Raw genomic sequence first — 19,786 nt, forward strand, 5'->3', positions numbered from 1 at the left:
CACTGTGACAGGTAGAACAGGACAGAGTGCAACATGCCACACCAGCTTGAAGTGCTTGGCCTGATTTTAAGCTGCAGTTGCCTGTAGCAAGTGCCATCAACTAAAACCCCTCCCCTTCTGTGCTTGTAGCAATTTGCTCAGGTAAAGAAACTAACAGATGGTCAGCTTACGATTATTCATTATGAAACAAGTAAAAAAAAGTTTATTGAAGCCATCTACAGCTCCTAGAGAGGAGCTGGCCATGTTAACAATTACTGCCACAGCACACATTACCTTTCTGATTTGCAATGTGTTTCGAAGCAACCCTTAAAGGACAGCTGGGACTTCTAGGCACATCCTACTTCTCTCTTTTAAATAGAAAACAGCACCTGGAGGTTTATGGTTCCTGTTCCACAGGAGGCACAAATTCTTTAGATCTAAAATGTGAAAGGGTGAGTTTAATTCCTTTTCTGTTTTGATCCAATGTAGCATGTACTAAAATACATCTCCTGAACACAGTAAGTGAAGCAGTTCAGGGCGGAGTTCTCCAAGTATGCTCACGCCTCCAAATTTATGGAAATCAGCAGAAGTTTGATTTTGGGTTCAGCTGGGCCACAGCTAACTATGTTCAGAAACCTAACTTCTGCTGCATTGAATCTTGGTGTCATTGTAGGCTACTCCGAAACTGGAGTTACTTCAGGAGTTCCCTGATTCTTCAGAATGTTCTTTTCATCATCTACAACTTCATTTCGTGCTCATTCTTCAGATATAAAGGACAAAATCCTCAGGTCCAGGCTGCTTTTGGGTAACCGTAGAGCTAAAGGTTAAAACAAAGAAGATAGTAACTAATCCATGGGATCTAGAATTGTTCACATGCGCTACTTAACATGCAGATAACATGCTTGGGGAATGTAGAATATCTTTCAAGAAGTCATTAGTAATGTTTAAAAATTGATACTCCAGAGGTGTATATTCCCTTTCAGCTTTCTCTGGCTCTTGTAGCTACTGTCAAATAAGTGACAAAGACAAGTTACTTTGCACAGCCGCTCATGAAAAATATGATCTGCTAGGTATGTGGCTTAAGTAGATTTTAGAACCAGACAAAACATGGCAGAAGATGTGGCTGATAACATTTAGAATAACATGAGGCAGTAGCAATAAATCTACCTCACAAATTATTTAAAAATCCAGACCTAATGTATCAGCAAACAAGAAGAGCAGCTCTTAAGAGAGAGCTGCAGCCCTCTGCTAGAAATAGCACCAAGGGACAGAACAGGTCTGGTCTACTCTGGCACTGTGCAGCAACTAAGGTGCAGATTAGAAACAGTGAAAATTCTGTTTGCATGACGGCTGGCAGCCCTCCTGATGTGCCTCGGTGTTATGGGGAGGTGTTTATCTGGGCGCTGCTACCCACCCTGCTGCGGTATCCTCGCTCAGCCATGCGCTTGGCTTCTTGCCGCACCAACTCCTCGCAGCGCTGCCTGAGGGAGCGCTCCTCCTCCTCCTCCTCCCTCTGCCGCTCCTGCTCCTCTTGCTCTTGCAAGCGGCGTTCTGTCACCTGAGCAGAGGAAAGACGAGGGTGGTTACAGCTCACATACGTACAGAAAAGGCCAGGAACCTGCGTTTTGAGGCAGGACTGCAGCAAGGTTTTAACACAACAAGGTTTAGCAGACACACCAGTAGCACTGGCTCAGTCAACAGGTTACAGGACAAAACCACGGGCTGTGTGGACACTTATCTGTCCACATGGGACTAGGAATGTCCTGAACCGAACTCTCAGAATCCCAGTAATCCTCTGCAACAGTACCTTTCTGTGCATTTTCCAGAAGTAACATTTGTGTAAATACACTGCAGCAACACCTTCAACATTTGGGTACAACACATCTGAAAAAGCAAACGATACCTGAGCTTCCAATTCCTGTCTGCGAGCCGTCTGCAGTTCCTTCTCTTGCTCTTTCTCTCGCCTCGTCAGTTCTTTTGCCTCCTCAAGTTCTCTGATCAGTTGCTCCCGATACTTTACAGACTCTTCTTGGGCTCGTCTGTTTAATTCCATCTTCTCTTGGATCTGGCGCTGTCTGCCTGCAAGGACCTTTGTGAAGTGAGAGGATAAGTCAGGAAAGCAGCCAGACTTAAAAGCAGAACTGGGGAAATCTTGGTGTAGACAGTTAAACAGTTATCAGAAAATGTGTCAGACCAACAGAAAATCTCTCCCTCAAGTACTGGAGGCTATAACCCACTAGAGGGAACAACAGCTTTGTCATACCAAGAGAGACACCAAATCAAAGAAAGGCATCACCTCATTCATCAGGCGATCTCTGGCCACCTTCTCTCTTTCCCATTCTTCTTCCCTCTTCTCCCAAACTTTTTTAGCTTCTTCTCTAAAGGCAAGGAGAAGAATTGTCTCTAAGTTTGCTACTTACAGTTAAATATTGCATACACACACACACTCCCTGGGCATAGATGAGCTACCCTGTGCTTGAGAGGAGGGCTCAGTTTGCTTTTTGCATTTGTTCCCATGCCGCTAGCGTGTCCACCCCACCTGTGCCTATTCTGGAGAACCACTCTGACCTCCCTGCTACTGAAAAGCAGTAGCACAGTGAAGGAAACGCTGGCTTGGAGCAGGATTTCTTGGATGCTGAGGTCTGCCCCAAGAACAGAATGAAGAAAGAAGACCTCAGTTCTACTGCAGCATCTCCACAACAGCAAGGCCAGCGAAACACCTCTTCCTAATGTCCACATTTAACAAACATTAATGGAGCCTGCCAATCAGGCAAGAATATTCAGCACATGGTGGCTTTAGATGAAATGCAGAGGTGTGTAAACTCACCTAAAAATAGTCTGGAGCTCCGCCTCCCTCTCCTTCTCTAGCTGGAGCTGTTCCTCAATGACACGTTTCATCCAGGCAACGTCTGCGACAGCCCGTTCTCGTCTCGCTGACTGGCGGCGCTGATCCTCATCTTCTTTCTCGAGGAGGGCTAACAAGATTTGTCTGTCTGTTTCCTTGAGAAAAGCCAAAAGAGTAACAACTGTCCAACAGCCTTCTATCCTGCGTGCAAAACAACTCTGTACCAAGTTACTGGTGACACAGTGTTGAGGGTATGCTCAGATTCTCTATGATCTTTTTGTTCCAGCCCCATTCACAAGCCAGAAGGGGTTTCCTAACTACTTACCTGCAGGCATTAGAGGCAGACACAAATGAAACACAAAGGGTACAGTTCCTTCAACACACAGTCTCTATAAGGTATAAATCAAGGGGTATTTCCTCTTACCAGCTCCTCCTGTATCTGCTGGGCTCGTCTCTTTAACTGGGCATTACACTGATGCCTCAAAAAGCGGCTGAAGAAGAAGAAAAAAAAAAAAAGAACATCTAAACTCACTCTGAAGCCCTATTTTATTATATACCAGCACTCAAGAGGGTACATTTATGATGATAATATTTACAGGCAACAGAGGTACCTGCTACCTCTAACATGAACGAGAAGTAACAGCACCAATGCATTTACTTATTAGCTCTTCTAACAAAACCCAAACATCTACAACCCACCCCTGCTATTGGAAATACCTCCTTGTGCCGCCCCTACTGCCATGGAGATAGGAAAGGATTCTACCCATCCCTGCTGAAAGCTACGTTTGATCCCGTACCCAAGCTCAGTCTTCTTCCGGTGCTCTTCCATTTGTTTCCTTTCTTCTTCTAAGTTTTCCAGCTCCCACCGTTGCTTTAATAAATTCTCTTGCTCTTTTTTCAGCTTTGTTGCCTAATATATGTGAAAAGGGAAAAAAAAACACTAAGAGAGAGTACTTCAGAGAGCTAGGACATCCCAGAGAAAACATTTGAGTTTGTCCCATAGTCTTTGCTTTGCAAGCAAAACCATCATTGTGGTAAATATTCCACATTCATTTTCTGTGTCTTACTGGCTCACAGCACAAGAGACAGGGTGAGGAGCTTCAGCTGCCAAGGCCTCTGACCTGAACCTAGCATAGCACACTCAGAAGTTTCTACAAGTTTACAAGTGCTCACATTTCACGAGGAGCAAATGAAGTCTACGAGAGTTCAGTTAATATGCCAGTGTTCACAGGAGAGGTCTGCTTTACTGACAGAACAATAGCCACAGCTAGTTTGTTCCAGGTTTAATCCAGAAGAAACCTGGGGGTAAGAGGTCGGGTCAGTGCTGCTCTATTTCTAAGTAAAACCATGAACTTCCTTCTCAGATGAAAAGAGACTAAAGGTTACCTCTGTCTCCTGTAGTTTCAGTTCTTCTATCTGCTGCAACAATATCTCTGCTTGCTTCTTCTCTTCCAGCCGACGCTTCTCTTCCTCTTGTCTCATTCTCTCCAGAGCTTCCCTTCGTGCAATTTCATACTTGTTTTCGTAGCGCTTTCTCTCTTCTCGTTCAGTTGCTTCTTGCTTATTGAGCCAAAACAAAGCACAGGTGGTTACAAATATGAGCAGATTACCTTATAAAGCTTTATTTTATTATTATTACTGCTGAAACCCGTATTTGAAGGCCTTTATTATGCTTTCATATTGAAATCACTACACTGCCATATCCAGGATTTGCATATTGCAGTATCAAATTCATGAAGTTTAGCTATGAATGCTAGGAGAACAACAAACGGCCAAATCCTACTCCTCCCACAACCTGCCTGCCAGCTCAGGTGCTCCAGGAGCCCGCCCTGAGCACCAGTGACCAGAAACCCCGCAGCATACCTGCTTTTTTTGCTTTAGCTGATCACCCCACGCCTCCACAACGTGCCTCCTGTGCAGCTCCGACTCCACCTGCAGACAGAGAGGTGGCATCGCCAGCAGTGCCAGCAGCACCCGGAGGGACCCTGGAGCACCTGGCCCAGCCCCTGCAGAGCTCCGGGTGTCCTCGGTGCCCACGGGTCCCGAGCTCAGCGTCCTGGGAAATGCTACAGCGAGACTGAAACCGGAGCTGTGGCTGCTGCAGCAGCATGGCAGCAGAACAACGAACAGGGAAGCACTGCAGACAGGGCATGCACAGCTCTGGAAAGCACCAAGGCTTTGTACAGACCCTGAAAATCCGCTCTCGGTGCCAGGCCGGATTGCTGACCCTCCGGCAGCTGACCCTCGGGCCATTTCCCTTCCTTGCCTCCCACTCGCCAGCTCTCGGGGCTATCCCTGCGCTGTGACTCGTGCTGAGAGCCACCAGCAGACACTCGAGGCGCTTCCCGTTAAAACGGGGCGAAACCAGCACGGGACACGCAGAGGAGCGGCCTCACCTCCCGCAGCTCGGCGCTGTTCTGCCTCCAGTGCTCGTACAGCAGCCGCTCGGCGACCTGCGGGGGACGACACGGGGAGGAGGGACGGCTGCTGGGCGGCCCTGCCCGGCCCTGTCCCCCCCCCCTCGGCCCTGCCCTGCCCTGCCCGGCCCTCACCTCCCGGCCCCGCCGCTCCCGGGCTGCCCGCAGCGCCCCGCTCCGCTCCCGCAGCGCCTCGCCGGGCTCCCGCCTCAGCTCCCTCAGCTCGGCCGCCAGCTCCTCGCTCTCCTCGGCCAGCAGCCGCCTCAGCCGCTCCCGCCGCCGCTCCAGCTCCTCCCGCCGGGCCTCCTGCGAGCTGCCGGGACACGGAGGGCGTCAGGGAGGGGACGGGGGGGGGCACCGAGCGGCACCGGGCCCGCCCGGCCAGGCCCTGCCAGGCCCCACCAGGCCTCACCCGGCCCTGCCCCGCTCGCACCTGGCCGGGAGGGCCCGCGGCTCGCTCCACCGAGCCTGCCTGGAGCTGTAGAGCTGGGCCCGTACGAAGCAGCGTTGGGCCCGCTCCCATTGCTGCCGGCCCCGCGCCTCCCGCTCCGCCGCACGGGCCCGGGCCTCCCGCAGCCACATCGCCCGCCGCCGGGCCGCGGCCGTTGCCATGGCAACGCGGGGAGCAGCTACGGGTGCCGCCGAGGGTCAAAAAGCACCGAGGGCACGGGGCTTCGCGGGGAGGGAGGGGCGGGGTGTGCGGGCACCGCCTTCTCACGGCGCTGATTGGTGGGCGGGGAGGTGGGCGGGGCGTGAGGGGCGGTGGGCGGGGCTATGAGTGATGTGGGCGGGGCGTGTCGGGAGGTGGGCGGGGCTTCCCGGGGCGGTGAATAGGGTTTGCCTTGCAGTGGGCGGGGCTCCGGGGGCGGTGGGCGGGGCTTTGGGGGCGGTGGGCGTGGTTTCCCGGGGGTGGGCGGGGCTTTGGGTGCCGGCCGGGCCGGGCCATGGCGCTGCTGCTGGAGCACGAGTTCCGGCCGCTGCCCCCCGACGGGCGGGTGGAGACGCTGCCCTTCCTCGAGGCCGTGGCGCACCTGCCGCCCTTCTTCGGTAAGGGACGGGAACCGGCACCGGGACGGGCACCGGGACGGGAACCGGGACGGGAACAGGGGCAGGAACCGGGGCAGGAACCGCCCCGGGACGCTGCCGCCGCCGGGCAGAGGGCGCCTGGGTCCGCCCCGGTTCCCACGGGGGTGCTGCTGGGTCCCGGTACTACCTCCCCCCGGTACTGCCCCCACCTCCCGGTACTGCCCCCCCGGTATTGCCCCCCCGGTACTACCCCTCGGTTCTGCCCCCCCGGTACTGCTCCCCCAGTACTACCCCCCGAGTAGTGCCCCCCCCGGTTCTGCTCCCCCGGTTCTGCCCCCCCCCGGTTCTTCCCTCCCGGTACTGCCCCCCTCGGTACTGCCCCCCCCGGTTCTGCCCCCCCCCGGTCCCCCGGTAGCAGCCCCCGGCGGCGTTGCATCAGTGCCGGGCGTGGGTCGGCGCCTTCCCGTCCCGTCCCGTCCCGTCCCGTCCCGCCCGACCCGCCCGACCCGCCGAGCAGCCCCGTTGGGGAACGGCTCCGGGCGGGGGCGTCGCGGGGGTGGCACCGACCGAGGGCGGCGGGGCCGGGCCGAGGCGGAGCAGCAGCAGCAGGAGCAGCAGCACAATGCCCCGCTTTGTGCCCGCCCGTGGCTGGGGACGGCCGGGCACCACCGAGGGCCCTCGGGGTGGGCAGAGCCCCCCGGGCACCGGGAAGGATCTCGGGGTGCCCCCGGTACGGCCCCGGTGACCGCCGTCCCCTCCCCGTGTCCCCGCAGACTGCCTCGGGACGCCCATCGTGTACTCGCCTGTCAAGGCTGACCTGGCTGGAAACATCAAGGTAGGGGCACGGGGGGCTGCGGGCGGGGGTCCTTCATCCCCTGGGACCCTTCATCCCATAGGACCCTTCATCTCCTTGGGGTCCTTCATCCCCCTGGGGCTCTTCATCCCCTAGGACCCTTCATCCCCTGGGACCCTTCATCCCCTGGGACCCTTCATCCCCTTGGGGTTCTTCATCCCCTTGGGGCTCTTTGTCCCCTAGGACCCTTCATCCCCTGGGACCCTTCATCCCCTTGGGGCTCTTCGTCCCTTGGGGCCCTTCATCCCCCCAGGACCCTTCTTCCCCCAGGACCCTTTAACCCCTGGGACTCTTCATCCCCCTCGGGAACCTTCATCCCCTAGGACCCTTCATCTCCTTGGGGTCCTTCATCCCTTTGGGGCTCTTTGTCCACTAGGACCCTTTAACCCCTGGGACCCTTCATCCCCCTTGGGACCCTTCATCCCCTTGGGACCCTTCATCCCCTTGGGGCCCTTCATCACCCCATAGAAGCTCTCGGGCTCCCCCGCTGCCGCAGCATCCCCAGCACTTGCTGCGGGTGCCCCGTTTGCACCACCCCAGCCCCGCAGCCCCCAGCAGCCACCCCCATTTCTCTCCTTTTCCCCCCCATCCCGCAGAAGATCCGGGCTGTTTACGACTCCGACCCCGCCAAGTTCCAGACGCTGCAGGACATCCTACAGGTGGAGAAGGAGCTGCACGGCTCGGCCTGGCCCAAGACGGGCGCCACGCTGGCGCTGATGTGGTTGAAGAGGTGACTCAGGGCGCCGGCGGTGCCTTTCCCCCAAAACCAGCCCCATGGCTCCGGCTGCTCCCCGGGCTGGGTTTTAGGGAGTGCTGCTGGTTCTGACCCCATCGGGAGCTTTGCTGATGCCCTCCCATCCCCTGCAAGGCGGTGTTTGCGTTCCTATAAATCCCCGCTGGGCTCCGTGCCCCACTCCAAGGTTATGGGGTTTTGGGGGTCTGGGTGCCCCCATGGGGATGCCGGGGGCTGTCACCCCACGTGGCAGTTCCCAAACCCCCCCCGTCAGCCCCGCTGTCCTCGCAGGGGCCTGAAGTTCATGCTGGTGCTGCTGCAGAGCATCTCCGACGGCGAGCGGGACGAGGAGCACCCCAACCTCATCCGGGTGAACGCCCTGAAGGCTTACGAGGTCTCGCTGAAGAAATACCACGGCTGGATGCTGCAGAAGCTCTTCATGGTGAGCGGGACCACAGCTGCCCTGCCTGGAGCCCAAATCCCTGACGCTCACCCCGAGCAGCTCGGTGCTTTAGGAGAGATAAGGCGGCAGCTGCGGATGTGCAGCCCCTTGATTTATTTTAGGGATTATTTCCAGGGAGCCCCCACTGGTGCTGGTGGGAGGCTGCTGCTGGGGGAATCGTCCCGGGCACATCCCAGCGAGGGGCTGCCATGGGCTGGGGGGCTCGGGGGGCTCATTAGGGTGGTGTCCCCGCGGCCGGGGCAGGACTCCGTGTGCCCTCACCCCTTCCCTCCGTCCCGCAGGGCTCGGTCTACGCGCTGCCGTACAAGTCGGATCTGCTGAAGGCTTTAGAGAAGGGCAAAGACGTCAAGGAGGAGGAGAGCATCGAGAAGATCCATCAGTTCGTCTCCAGGGTCAGCCCCATCCTGGATGCCATCTACGAGATGTACGCGGCGATGAACGCCGAGCTCAGCTACAAAGCCTGACGCTGGCACGGGCCGGGGGCTGCTCCCGGCTGCCGGCCGCCTCTGATTCTGCTAGCCTGGTTTCTAAACAAATTAATTCATTTTCTATCGAGAATCTGGCAATAAACCAGGGGTACCCTGGCTCGGCTCAGGATTTCCCCAGCTTTTGTACTAAAGAAGCCAAACGAGCGCAAGGTCCTCGTGCAGGGCGAGCGAGAGGAACGACGCGCGGCCGGCGGCAGCGTCCCAATGATGCGATTTTGGCTCTGCCCTCGCTCTCCGTGCGCCTCTGCCTCCTGGTCTGCACCTCTGCCTCCTCGCCTGGGCTGCTCTTGGACCTCGCAGCACCCAGGGCACAGCACCCAGGGCACAGCACCCCGTATGTATGATGCTGGCAGTGCCCATTGCGGAGGAGCCGGTGACATCCCTGGGTGCCCCCCAGCCCCATGGGCAGTGGCACGAGAGCGAGACCCCCACCGGGGGCTGCAGCCCCCTCCAGGCGGTGTTTCGGAGCTCTGGGTGCCTTGGCGTGGTGATGCCCGTCGGCAGCAAGAACTCAATAAATCTCCTAAATCTTCGCTAACCTGGGTTTGGGAGGCTGTTTTGGGGCCGGCCCGGGGGCGGGTCTGGCTGCGGGCGGGTCCCGGGGCGCCCGCCCACGGCAGCGGGGCCGGGAGGGACCGGGACGGGCCGGGAGGGACCGGGACAGAGCCGGAGGCGGCTGCGGGAGCGGCGCGGGACGGGACGGGCGGTACCGGGATGGGGACGGGGCTGGGGACCGGGGAGCGGGGCTGGGGGCTGGGGGTAGCGGGCAGGGGGCTGGGGGTGCCGTGGGGTGGGGGGCTCGGGATGCTGCGGGCTCCAAACCCACCCGCACAGAGGCTCCGCAGCCCGGCTGGTGGCTGGGTGAGGGGCTCGGGGATGGTGTTTGGGGGGTCCCGGGGGGGGCTCGGTGCCGGTGCTGAGCGCGCACCTGGGTGCGGGTGCGAGGGTTTGTGTTGGATGCGAGCGGCGGGGCCGTGCCCGGCAGGCACATCGCGCAGTGCCAGGGGTTGAGTCATTTGCTCCGTGGGGTGAGGAAGGCTGAAAAAATTAAAAATAATAAAAAAAAAAAAGCCAAATAAGTCAACAAGGCAAAGAAAAGCCGATTGACAACACCTTTCCTGGCAGCGGCGGGGCCCAGGGGAGTGCCTGCGTTTGTAGGGCCGGTTGTGAGACCGTCACTTCCCAAGCAAAGCTTCCTCCCCAGCACGTGATGGCAGCCGCTCCGTCACCCGCTTCTGCCTCTTGTCCCCCTGCCTCCAGCCCTGCCGTGACCCCGGTGCCACTCGTCCCCCAACCCGTGACCTCAGCGGGGTCGTCCCCAGCCGATGGCCGTGGGATGGGACGCGCCGGCCTCGCTCCTTGATTTTTTTGTTGCCATGGGTTAAGCCAAATGAAAACCAATTCAAATCCCCGGGGAGAGGCGTGATCCCCGCAGGAAGCTGATTTCCATTCGCCTGCTGCCCGGGGTCACTCCGGGCCTGATGTCCTCGGGGAGCCCCCCGTAAGGGCACCCAGCACCGGGAGCTTTCACATCCCTCCTTCCCCTGGCTTTGCTTCTGCTCCCCCAGCTGCAGCAGGGGTGCTGCCCACCGGGAAGCCCCCACCAACCCCTATCTGCACCCCCCCGTGCCCCACCAGGGAGCAAAATTACATCCCGATAGTAAAATCCCCGTGGGTCATTGTTATTTCGTGCCCCTCCTTGCAGCGCTGGCGTCCCCCGGCTCTGCCCTGGCCTCTGGCTGGGTTTGGCAGCCCGAGCTATATTTGGGTTTTGCCCTCGCCGCTTTTCTCTCAAAGCTGTGCTTTTCCTGTGGTTTGGGCTGGGATTGCACAGCACAGCGGAGAGGGGTGGCTTGGGTGCTCCGTCCCCGTGCCGGAGGGGTTGGGTTTGCTGTGAATTTCCCTGCTCGGGTGTGCGAGAGCCGGGGTCACGGCGGCTTTGGCAGGTGCACGTGGAATTTCTTGCAGCCAGAGCAAGGAAGGAAAGGAGGAGAAATCGCACGGGTCCCATCACAAACCCCACATCTCCGGGGGCTGTGTCCCTGCTGCTGCCTCCCGCGGGATCTGGGGCTGTGGGGTGATGGGGATGTTGTCCATGTCCCCCCTCCCCGTGCTGCTGCAGTTTTTGGGGCCATTTGCAGCCCCCATCCCCTGCCCGCGTGGGGACGCGGCCGCCGCGGGTGGCGACACGCTGCCTAATTAGAAGCGCGTTATCCAGCAGCGATCTCCGGGAGGGCCAAGCCTGCCATTATGGCTTGTCGTACAGAGCTGCAGCCCAGCAGCAAATTATACCTTCCCCGGCTGCTTTTTCTGTCTCTGAACCCTGGGGCTGAGAGCGGGGGCTGAGCGCGCTCCTGGGAGGCAGAAACTGAACTAGGGCCGAGCATTTCTGCATTTTGTGGTGTGTTTGCATGGAAAGCGGGGCTGCTGGGGAGCCCCGGGGGTGTTTATCAGCAAGCAGGCAGGTGTGTGGCCGTGCCCGTAGCAGGGCTTTCTGCCAGCCTCCTTTCCCTCCGCACAACCAAAACCCACCCCAAAACTCCTCACCCCAAACACCGCTCGCTCCCTCCACCAGCACCCCCAGGCTGCGTCCCCCCCGCCGTGCTGGGGTCCAGGTCACAGCCCCGGTTTGTGTGGCACCACAGCCGGGCGGTGAGGTGTGGGGGCCCCGCTCCTGACCCCCTGTGGCTCCCCTCAGCCCCATCCTGGGGGCTCCCCGGGGCCGGGCAGCACGCACAGGGCTCGCTCTGTGCCCCAGCCTGGGCTGCACCCAAGCTGACCGCAGCGGGGCCGGGCTCCAGGCAGCTGCGCTTTGAAGCCGGCAGCGCCGGAGCCAGTGGGGGCTGCGTGGACGCGAGGGGGTCCCCGCGGGTGGGTAGGTGGGCTGGGGGCTGCCGGGGGTCCCGCTGGCCCCAAACGCTGCTGGGGTCGGGGTGGGATGCTGCTCCTGCCGTGGGATCTGGCAGCGGCTCGCCCAGGGCACGGTGCCCGTGGGAGAGGATGGGGCGGGAGGGGAAGTTTTTTGGGAATGACTCCGGGCTTCCCTCTGCCAGGTCTCCTGCTCTCGCCGAAGGACCGAGGAGCGCGGCCACCCAGGCAGCGAGCAGAGGTCCTGCTGAAAGGGGAGCATGGCAGACAGCGAGGAGCCCCGCGACGCCGGGGGGGACGCCCCGGGGGACGACTCCTTCCCTCTCTCCTCGCTGGCCAACCTGTTCGAGGACACCCCGTCCCCCGCCGAGGCATCCCGGACCCCCCCAGGTGCTGGGGACGGAAAGCAAAACCTGCGCATGAAATTCCACGGGGCCTTCCGGAAAGGTGCCCCGAAACCCATGGAGCTGCTGGAGGCCACCATCTACGAGTCCTCCGTGGTCCCCGCTCCCAAAAAGGCCCCCATGGATTCCCTCTTCGACTACGGCACCTACCGCCACCACCCCAGCGAGAACAAGCGCTGGCGCAGGAGGGTTGTGGAGTGAGTACGGGGACCCCCGAGCACCCTGGGGACACCCCTGCTGGTGGGGAGCGGGGGGCACCCTGGTGTGGGTATGGGGGTGCAAGGGGGCTGGGGTCGGGGATGGGACCCCAGGGCTCCTAGGGGGGCATTTAGGGGTGCTTTGGGCAGGGAACTCGGGGTGCCAGGTGCATGGTGGGGGTGCCTGGTGCCGTGCCGTGGGCTGCAGCCCCACGCTGCTATGGGGCCGGGACCGTGGCCCCCCTTCCCCTCCTGCCTGCGCCGTGAAAGAGGGCTCTGTGCTGCAGCCGCTCCCTGCCGGTGCGGGACGTCTGGCTCCCCTGGCATGAAAGGGCTTTTCAGGAGGGGCCTCCGCCCTCGGCCTGCGTCAGGAAACCGGAGCCGGGGCGGCCGCCTGCAGCCGGGCACACAATGCCCGTCTGTGCTGGGCACCTGGGTGCCGCACCCTGCCTGCCCCACCGGCACCTCGAGGCCCTGGGCTGTGAGCAGGGCCCGAGGGGGAGCTCCCCAGGCCCGGAGACCCCAAGTGGGGCAGCCGCCGTCCCTCCTCCCACAGGTTCCTGGAGCTGGCTGAGTGTCCCCTGCTGCCACCGACATCCCTGGCTCAGCTCCGGTTGCTGGAGCCTATGATTTAGGGTGGGCAGAGCCCCCACCAGACCCCCACTGGAGCCCCCCACTGTTCCCATGCTGCTCCCATGCCCATCCCCGCAGCTCTGAGCTCAGTGTGCGGGTGGGAAACTGAGGCACGGAGCGGGGAAATGGGGACACGGAGTGGGGAAATGGGGACACGGAGCAGGGAAGCAGCTGCGGTGCTCAGTCCTGCTGCTTCTGTTGCAGGAAGACAGCGCCGGGCACCAAGGGGCCGGCTCCTGACCCACCCCCTGTCCTCAAGGTCTTCAACAGACCCATCCTCTTCGACATCGTCTCCCGAGGGTCCCCGGCCGGCCTGGACGGGCTCCTCTCCTTCCTGCTCACCCACAAGAAGCGCCTGACGGACGAGGAGTTTCGAGGTGAGCACCTCAGGGTGCTGGGGGTGCCACCGGCGGTTCCTGTGTCCCTGTGGGGACAGCGCTGCCTGGCCCTGGCACCAAGAGGAGCCGGGGGTTTGGTCGGGGTCTGGGGCAGCCCCCACAGCATCCCCTGCTCCCAGAGCCCTCGACGGGGAAGACCTGCCTGCCCAAGGCGCTGCTCAACCTGAGCGGGGGCAAGAACGACACCATCCCCGTCCTCCTCGACATCGCCGAAAAGACGGGCAACATGCGGGAGTTCATCAACTCGCCCTTCCGAGATGTCTACTACCGGGGTAGGGGGGCATGGGGGACGTGGCTGGGTCTAGGGGGACTATGGGGGGCCCTGGCTGGGCCTACGGGGGCTATGGGGAGGCTGAGGGACCCCAGGGAGGTTTGGGGACTGGAGCAGTGGGGACCTTGTGGAGGAGGATGGAAGACCCTGGGGAGGTTCAGCAACTGGAGCGGGGGGTCTCCAAAGAGGCTGGGGGTCCATGGGGGGTCTCGGGGTGAGGCCACGGTGACGGGCGCCCACGGCACAGGTCAGACAGCCCTGCACATCGCCATCGAGCGCCGCTGCAAGCACTACGTGGAGCTGCTGGTGGAGAAGGGAGCTGACGTGCACGCCCAGGCCCGCGGCCGCTTCTTCCAGCCCAAGGATGAGGGCGGCTACTTCTACTTCGGTGAGCTGGGGAGGGGGCTGGCGGCACCGGGGCCGGGTTCTTGGGGCTGTCCCTGTAATGGGGAGCCCACCGCGTGCTGTCCCCGCAGGAGAGCTGCCCCTCTCGCTGGCCGCCTGCACCAACCAGCCCCACATCGTGCACTACCTGACGGAGAACGGGCACAAGCAGGCCGACCTGCGGCGCCAGGACTCCCGCGGCAACACCGTGCTGCACGCCCTGGTGGCCATCGCCGACAACACCCGCGAGAACACCAAGTTCGTCACCAAGATGTACGACCTGCTCCTCGTCAAGTGCGCCAAGCTCTTCCCCGACACCAACCTCGAGGCCCTGCTCAACAACGACGGCCTCTCGCCCCTCATGATGGCCGCCAAGACCGGCAAGATCGGGGTACGGTGACCCCGCCGCGCCGCCGCCCTCTGCACGTGCTTTGAGAAACCTGCATGTGCGGGCGATTAACCTGGCTAATTAACCCCTCCTTGCAACCCCGTCCGTTCCCTAATTAACCCCAGGCCCTCCTCACATCCCCGCCCTTGCCCCTCGCTCACCCTGGGGGGCTGCGGCCCTGCCCCGGGGAGATGCCGCGGATGGGGTGGGAGGGGGCAGACCCATGGGCCAGGCGCCCCCCGCAGATCTTCCAGCACATCATCCGTCGGGAGATCACGGACGAGGACGCCCGGCACCTCTCGCGGAAATTCAAGGACTGGGCCTACGGCCCCGTCTACTCCTCCCTCTACGACCTCTCCTCGCTGGACACCTGCGGGGAGGAGGTGTCGGTGCTGGAGATCCTCGTCTACAACAGCAAGATCGAGGTGCGTGGGGGTCCAGAGGGGCCGGGGGGAGCTGGGGGGCCGAGGATGGTTCTATTCTGATCTGTGTCCCCCCCCCCAGAACCGCCACGAGATGCTGGCCGTGGAGCCCATCAACGAGCTGCTGCGCGACAAGTGGCGCAAGTTTGGGGCCGTCTCCTTCTACATCAGCGTGGTCTCCTACCTCTGCGCCATGGTCATCTTCACCCTCATCGCCTACTACCGCCCCATGGAAGGCCCCGTGAGTCCCCGGGGGGACGTGGGGCAGAGCAGGGGGGGGCTCTGGGCTATGCCACTGACGTGTCCTTTCCCTGCAGCCCCCCTACCCCTACACCACCACCATCGACTACCTGCGCCTGGCCGGGGAGATCATCACCCTTCTCACCGGCATCCTCTTCTTCTTCACAAACGTCAGTGCCGTGAGGAGGGGGGAACGGGGTGGCCCAGCCCTCGTGGGTGCCGTACGAGGAGGGTGACAGCCCCGTGTCCCCTGGCACCAGCCCCTGCTGCGATGCCCTCCTGACACCAGGACCCTGCAGGCTGCCCCCGGCCCCTCTCCAACCTTTCCTCTCTCCCCAGATCAAAGACCTGTTCATGAAGAAGTGCCCCGGCGTGAATTCGTTCTTCATCGACGGCTCCTTCCAGCTGCTCTAGTAAGTGGGGACACCCGCGGGGCCTCTCAGAGCCGGGGTATCCCCAGGTTTGCTGGGGACAGTGGCTGGTAGTGGCCGTCCTCTTCTCCAGCTTCATCTACTCGGTGCTGGTGATCGTGACGGCGGGGCTGTACCTGGGAGGCGTGGAGGCCTACCTGGCCGTCATGGTCTTCGCGCTGGTCCTGGGCTGGATGAACGCGCTCTACTTCACCCGAGGGCTCAAGCTGACGGGGACCTACAGCATCATGATACAGAAGGTCAGGTGGAGCTGGGGTCTTCTCCTTCCTGGGGGTTGCAGGCCAGCTCGGCTCATCCCCATCTCCATCACTTGCAGATCCTCTTCAAGGACCTTTTCCGCTTCCTCCTGGTCTATTTGCTCTTCATGATCGGTTACGCATCAGGTAGGTGTGGGGCTGGTGGGGTGAGGCACTGAAGGATCCCTGCTCCATCCCACCTGCCTGCGGGAGCAGCCTCCAGCACCTCCTGCGGCACAGAGGGGAGGGCTTGGTGAGCCCGGAGCAGCGTGGAGCCTGCTGCGGCCCCGTCCTTGCTGCTGCCCCCGCGGACTCTCTGTCCCTGTCCCTCCTCCCCAGCTCTGGTGTCCCTCCTGAACCCGTGTCCCAGCAGCGAGTCCTGCGGCGAGGAGCAGTCCAACTGCACGGTGCCCACCTACCCCTCGTGCCGGGACAGCCAAACCTTCAGCACCTTCCTGCTCGACCTCTTCAAGCTCACCATCGGCATGGGCGACCTGGAGATGCTCGAGAGCGCCAAGTACCCCGGCGTCTTCATCATCCTGCTCGTCACCTACATCATCCTCACCTTCGTGCTGCTCCTCAACATGCTCATCGCCCTCATGGGGGAGACGGTGGGGCAAGTGTCCAAGGAGAGCAAGCACATCTGGAAGCTGCAGGTGTGTCTGTGGGAGCTGCCGAGCAGGGGGGCTCCACGGGGTCCCCGTGCTGGGGACCACCAAAACGGCACCGTCTGGGCGGGGGACCCCAGTGCCTCCATCCCCAGGTGGCTGAGGGGTCCCTGGTGTCCCCGGCAGTGGGCCACCACCATCCTGGACATCGAGCGCTCCTTCCCCGTCTTCCTGCGGCGAGCTTTCCGCTCCGGGGAGATGGTGACCGTGGGGAAGGGCACCGACGGGACGCCCGACCGCCGCTGGTGCTTCAGGTAAGGGCGTTATTGGCTCCTCATTAAGCCTCGTTAGAGCAGGGTGGTTTGTGCTCAGCTGGGGCCGGGTGGTGTCAGGGGTGTTGGGATGGCACAGGGACAAGGGTGCAGGAGCTGCTGCCTGGCTCCAGCAAACCCACGCAGCCGCTGGGCTCTGCCCTTCCCCGCAGGGTGGATGAGGTGAACTGGTCCCACTGGAACCAGAACCTGGGCATCATCAGCGAGGACCCCGGCAAGAGCGACACGTACCAGTACTACGGCTTCTCCCACACCGTGGGCCGGCTGCGCAGAGGTGAGCGTGGGCTGGGGACATCCCTCGGGGCTCTGCTCGTCCCTCTGCTGAGCCCCAGGAGCAGATGGGTGCAGGGAGAGCTGCGGGGTGCCCAGCTCTGATGAACCCCGATCCCGCAGACCGCTGGTCGACGGTGGTGCCGCGCGTGGTGGAGCTCAACAAGAGCTGCCCGCCGGAGGAGGTGGTGGTGCCGCTGGGGACACTGGGGACAGGAGAGGCACGGGAGCGGCGGCACGGGCAGGGCCCCAGCTCCCCGCTCTAGCACCGCGGTGCCGGAGCCGACGGACTCTGCCCCGGCACGGCCCGCAGAACCACGGCTCCCACGTGTGCTCCCCGGTGCGTCCGTTCCTCAGGGATTCGTGCAGCCTCCGTCCCTCCAGCAGCCGCCGTCCCGGTGGGATCCATCCCAACGGGGGTCCCGGATGGCCCCGGGGGTGCCGGGGGTCTCCAGCTCACCCCGACGAGCTCCGGTGCCGCCGCTTTGCTTCCCTGCGCTGGGGCCGTCGGCTGCGCCGTGCTGGGGGCCTCTGCCGTGGGCAGGGTGCTGGGAGCACAGCCCCCCCCTCGCAGCACGGCCAAGGGCTTTTGCCACACGTTTTTGCACAAGATTTATACGACTATTTATTTAGTAATAAAGAGTGACCTGCAGGGGCCGTGTCCTCGTGTCATGGAGTGGTGTCGGCTGGGAGGACGTCGCTGCAGGAGGCTGTTGGGGAGGGGGGCAGGAGCTGTTTGCCTCCCACACCATGCGTGCCGTGCCACGTGAGGCTGTGCCATGCCACAACACGCCGTGCCGTGCCGTGCCAGCTGCTCTGCCAGGGCTGGCCCAGGAGCACGCAGGAGCCTGCCCCTGCCCCGTACCTCTCCCTGCGTGGCACTAACGCACCGTCAGCTTGGCTCACCGCTGCCAAAACGCAGCCCTCGGGGGGCTGGAGGTGTCCAAGCGAGATTTCCACGTGCCGTGGGTGGGTGTTGGCACAGCCCCCTGGGCTCACAGCCCTTGGCAGACAGACAGACAGACAGACAGACAGAGCTGCCCGGGGCAGGAGCAGAGCCCTGTGCTGCGCAGAGCTGGGAAATGCCCACGGGGCACGGCACAGGGCAGCGTGTGCCCACCAGGACGTCCAGGGCTGGGGTTGCAGTGGGCTGTGGTGCCTGGTGGTGTCCTCCTCGCCTCGGTTCTTCTGCCCACGAGCCTGCAGAGCACAGCTCTGTGGCGCACGGCTGTGGCGCACGGCGCTTGTGCAAAGACCTTGTGCAAGGTCCTCGTGCAAGGTCCTCGTGCCCAGCCCCTGTGCAGGCTGCTGGCGGCTGCAGCCCGGTCCCGCGGGGGGGCAGCACACACCGCGCAATGCCGGCTCCGAGCCCCCACGGTCCCCCCAAGCCCACCCCTGGGTGCCGAGCCCCGGCCCCTGCCCAAGTCTCCGAGGTGCGGGGTTGGGGAGCGGCAGGCGCGGGGCCGAGGCTCCCCAAAAAAAGAAGTCTGGAGGGGTCTGAAGCCCCCTTGGGTGCTGCCCAAGCTGCTGGAGGCGGTGGGAGGCGGTTGGAGGTGGGCTGCAGGACCCAAGACCCCTCTTACCTTGTTCAGAACCAGTTAGCAAATTAAATAAAGGCCGGGGGGGCACCGCGCACCCCCTGCCCACCTGCTGCTGAGGCCAGCGGGCAGCAGTGCTACACCTACCAGCCTTCACCCCATCGTCCCACCGGGTGTTATTACCTGGGGGGCTCCTCCCGTGCTCCTGCCCCTCGCCACGACCCCCTGCATCACCCCGTGCCCTGCAACAGGAGGGGTTTTTGTGGTGGGACCCCTTTGGGCTGGGTGTCGTGGGGCCATGGGAGCAGCCCGGCTCGCCGAGCAAATGCTAGAGCAGAGAAGGGGGCACTTCATCTTCCGACTTGATTACTCGCCGTTAGCTTTAACTGCACTGTCTCCGTTTAAATGTGATTTACATATATCTCTCATATTGTGGTTTAAGTATTTCCCCAGGGTGAGGGAATGAATAAGTTTCATTATCACTACTTAGGAGAGGCTGAGGTTTCAGCTCTCGGCTCACGCTGCATAATCAAATGAGGCGCTGAGCCGGCTCCATCTTTCATGTGAGACGTTATTTGAAAATGATAAACTTTGCTTTCCCCACGCCTGGTGGCACATCCCCATCGGGCACACCGGGCCTGGCCGGGCAGCGTGGGCACCCGGCGTGCCCCCACCCCACCTTGGGGACAGGCACGGGATTTTCCAGTGCCACTGGAAATAAATTTTTCCCCACCGTGCAAATTCCCAAATCCTGAAGGTGCAGGGATGTGCCTGTGATGGCTTTTACATGGCTGGGGATGCTGCTTCCCCCAGGCCCCCTGCGCCTTCGAGATGCGCCCTGCGATGGCCGGGTGGTGACGGGGACCCCGCGGCCACCGCGGTGACACCCCAGGGTGTCAACACCACAGGGTGTCTCTGGGGGCTGCAGGGTGGCCTCGGGGCGTGCGTTTGCCCCTTTCCCACCCTGCCCTGCCCTGCGGCCCCTCTGGGTTATTTCACCCCTTTGACCCCCCCAGGTCTGCTCGGGCACGGCCACCCCCTGGCCCCCCGCCTGCCGCTGCTCAGCGCCGTGCCGCCGCTGACAAACCCAACAAAGGGAAGAGAAAGGCACTTGTCATCCAGAATGCGGAGCGCGGAAGCAAATTTATTTTTAGATAAATCTAAAGCTTAATTTGTGAAGCTAATATCAATCAAAATGAGAGATGGGTTTTTTTAAGTCCTTTTGCAGCCGTGCAATTTATATCGCCTGTCTCTTCTCCTCACTCTCAACCAGCCAAGGCGGCTGCAAAGTTTAATATCAGCCTCGCGTGCGCCTGCCTTAAAAATGAGCATTATTATTTTAATAGGAAGATTTTGGCGGAT

At 61.5% G+C, this 19,786-nt stretch overlaps 3 protein-coding genes across 4 annotated transcripts; 2 read left to right on the top strand and 1 right to left on the bottom strand.

Moving 5' to 3' along the window:
• Positions 1 to 417: 417 nt before the first annotated feature.
• Positions 418 to 5,925, bottom strand: TCHP (trichoplein keratin filament binding). The gene is made up of 12 exons (XM_038187556.2): positions 5,675 to 5,925; positions 5,377 to 5,554; positions 5,221 to 5,277; positions 4,688 to 4,756; positions 4,211 to 4,384; positions 3,622 to 3,734; positions 3,249 to 3,315; positions 2,807 to 2,979; positions 2,276 to 2,357; positions 1,883 to 2,068; positions 1,394 to 1,537; positions 418 to 796 (listed from the first exon to the last, which is right to left on the bottom strand). Exons 1-12 carry the CDS (start codon positions 5,851 to 5,853, stop codon positions 764 to 766), a joined length of 1,455 nt encoding a protein of 484 aa, XP_038043484.2. The 5' UTR covers positions 5,854 to 5,925; the 3' UTR covers positions 418 to 763.
• Positions 5,926 to 6,109: 184 nt separating this feature from the next.
• On the top strand, positions 6,110 to 9,342 carry GLTP (glycolipid transfer protein). The gene is made up of 5 exons (XM_038187557.2): positions 6,110 to 6,288; positions 7,041 to 7,102; positions 7,717 to 7,850; positions 8,145 to 8,295; positions 8,598 to 9,342. Exons 1-5 carry the CDS (start codon positions 6,186 to 6,188, stop codon positions 8,778 to 8,780), a joined length of 633 nt encoding a protein of 210 aa, XP_038043485.1. The 5' UTR covers positions 6,110 to 6,185; the 3' UTR covers positions 8,781 to 9,342.
• A 101-nt stretch (positions 9,343 to 9,443) lies between these two features.
• Positions 9,444 to 17,326, top strand: TRPV4 (transient receptor potential cation channel subfamily V member 4). Of its 2 annotated transcripts, XM_038187545.2 has the most exons (16): positions 9,444 to 9,510; positions 11,858 to 12,273; positions 13,111 to 13,283; positions 13,424 to 13,576; positions 13,823 to 13,963; positions 14,052 to 14,350; positions 14,593 to 14,772; positions 14,852 to 15,010; positions 15,087 to 15,179; positions 15,349 to 15,422; positions 15,514 to 15,679; positions 15,757 to 15,823; positions 16,016 to 16,332; positions 16,471 to 16,598; positions 16,769 to 16,890; positions 17,010 to 17,326. In XM_038187545.2, the coding sequence occupies exons 2-16, from the start codon at positions 11,933 to 11,935 to the stop codon at positions 17,150 to 17,152; spliced, it is 2,556 nt and encodes an 851-aa protein (XP_038043473.2). In that variant the 5' UTR covers positions 9,444 to 9,510; positions 11,858 to 11,932; the 3' UTR covers positions 17,153 to 17,326. The 2 variants fall into 2 exon arrangements, with proteins under 2 accessions (XP_038043473.2, XP_071880699.1); XM_072024598.1 differs by lacking the exons at positions 9,444 to 9,510; positions 15,087 to 15,179 and having other exon boundaries at positions 9,578 to 12,273.
• The last annotated feature ends 2,460 nt before the right edge of the window (positions 17,327 to 19,786 follow it).

Source organism: Anas platyrhynchos, chromosome 16 (genome assembly GCF_047663525.1).
Source record: "Anas platyrhynchos isolate ZD024472 breed Pekin duck chromosome 16, IASCAAS_PekinDuck_T2T, whole genome shotgun sequence".
Lineage (NCBI taxonomy): Eukaryota > Metazoa > Chordata > Aves > Anseriformes > Anatidae > Anas > Anas platyrhynchos.

Excerpts from the sequence above, each read along its gene's own strand:
- GLTP (XM_038187557.2), top strand. The coding sequence starts at position 6,186 with ATGGCGCTGCTGCTGGAGCACGAGTTCCGGCCGCTGCCCCCCGACGGG. Across the intron at positions 7,851-8,144 it reads GCGCTGATGTGGTTGAAGAG|GGGCCTGAAGTTCATGCTGG; the intron begins GTGACTCAGGGC and ends CTGTCCTCGCAG. Across the intron at positions 8,296-8,597 it reads TGCTGCAGAAGCTCTTCATG|GGCTCGGTCTACGCGCTGCC; the intron begins GTGAGCGGGACC and ends TCCGTCCCGCAG.
- TRPV4 (XM_038187545.2), top strand. The coding sequence starts at position 11,933 with ATGGCAGACAGCGAGGAGCCCCGCGACGCCGGGGGGGACGCCCCGGGG. Across the intron at positions 13,284-13,423 it reads GACGGACGAGGAGTTTCGAG|AGCCCTCGACGGGGAAGACC; the intron begins GTGAGCACCTCA and ends CCCTGCTCCCAG. Across the intron at positions 15,680-15,756 it reads ACAGCATCATGATACAGAAG|ATCCTCTTCAAGGACCTTTT; the intron begins GTCAGGTGGAGC and ends CATCACTTGCAG.
- TCHP (XM_038187556.2), bottom strand. The coding sequence starts at position 5,853 with ATGGCAACGGCCGCGGCCCGGCGGCGGGCGATGTGGCTGCGGGAGGCC. Across the intron at positions 5,555-5,674 it reads CCGCGGGCCCTCCCGGCCAG|CTCGCAGGAGGCCCGGCGGG; the intron begins GTGCGAGCGGGG and ends GTGTCCCGGCAG. Across the intron at positions 2,358-2,806 it reads GAGCTCCAGACTATTTTTAG|AGAAGAAGCTAAAAAAGTTT; the intron begins GTGAGTTTACAC and ends CCTTGCCTTTAG.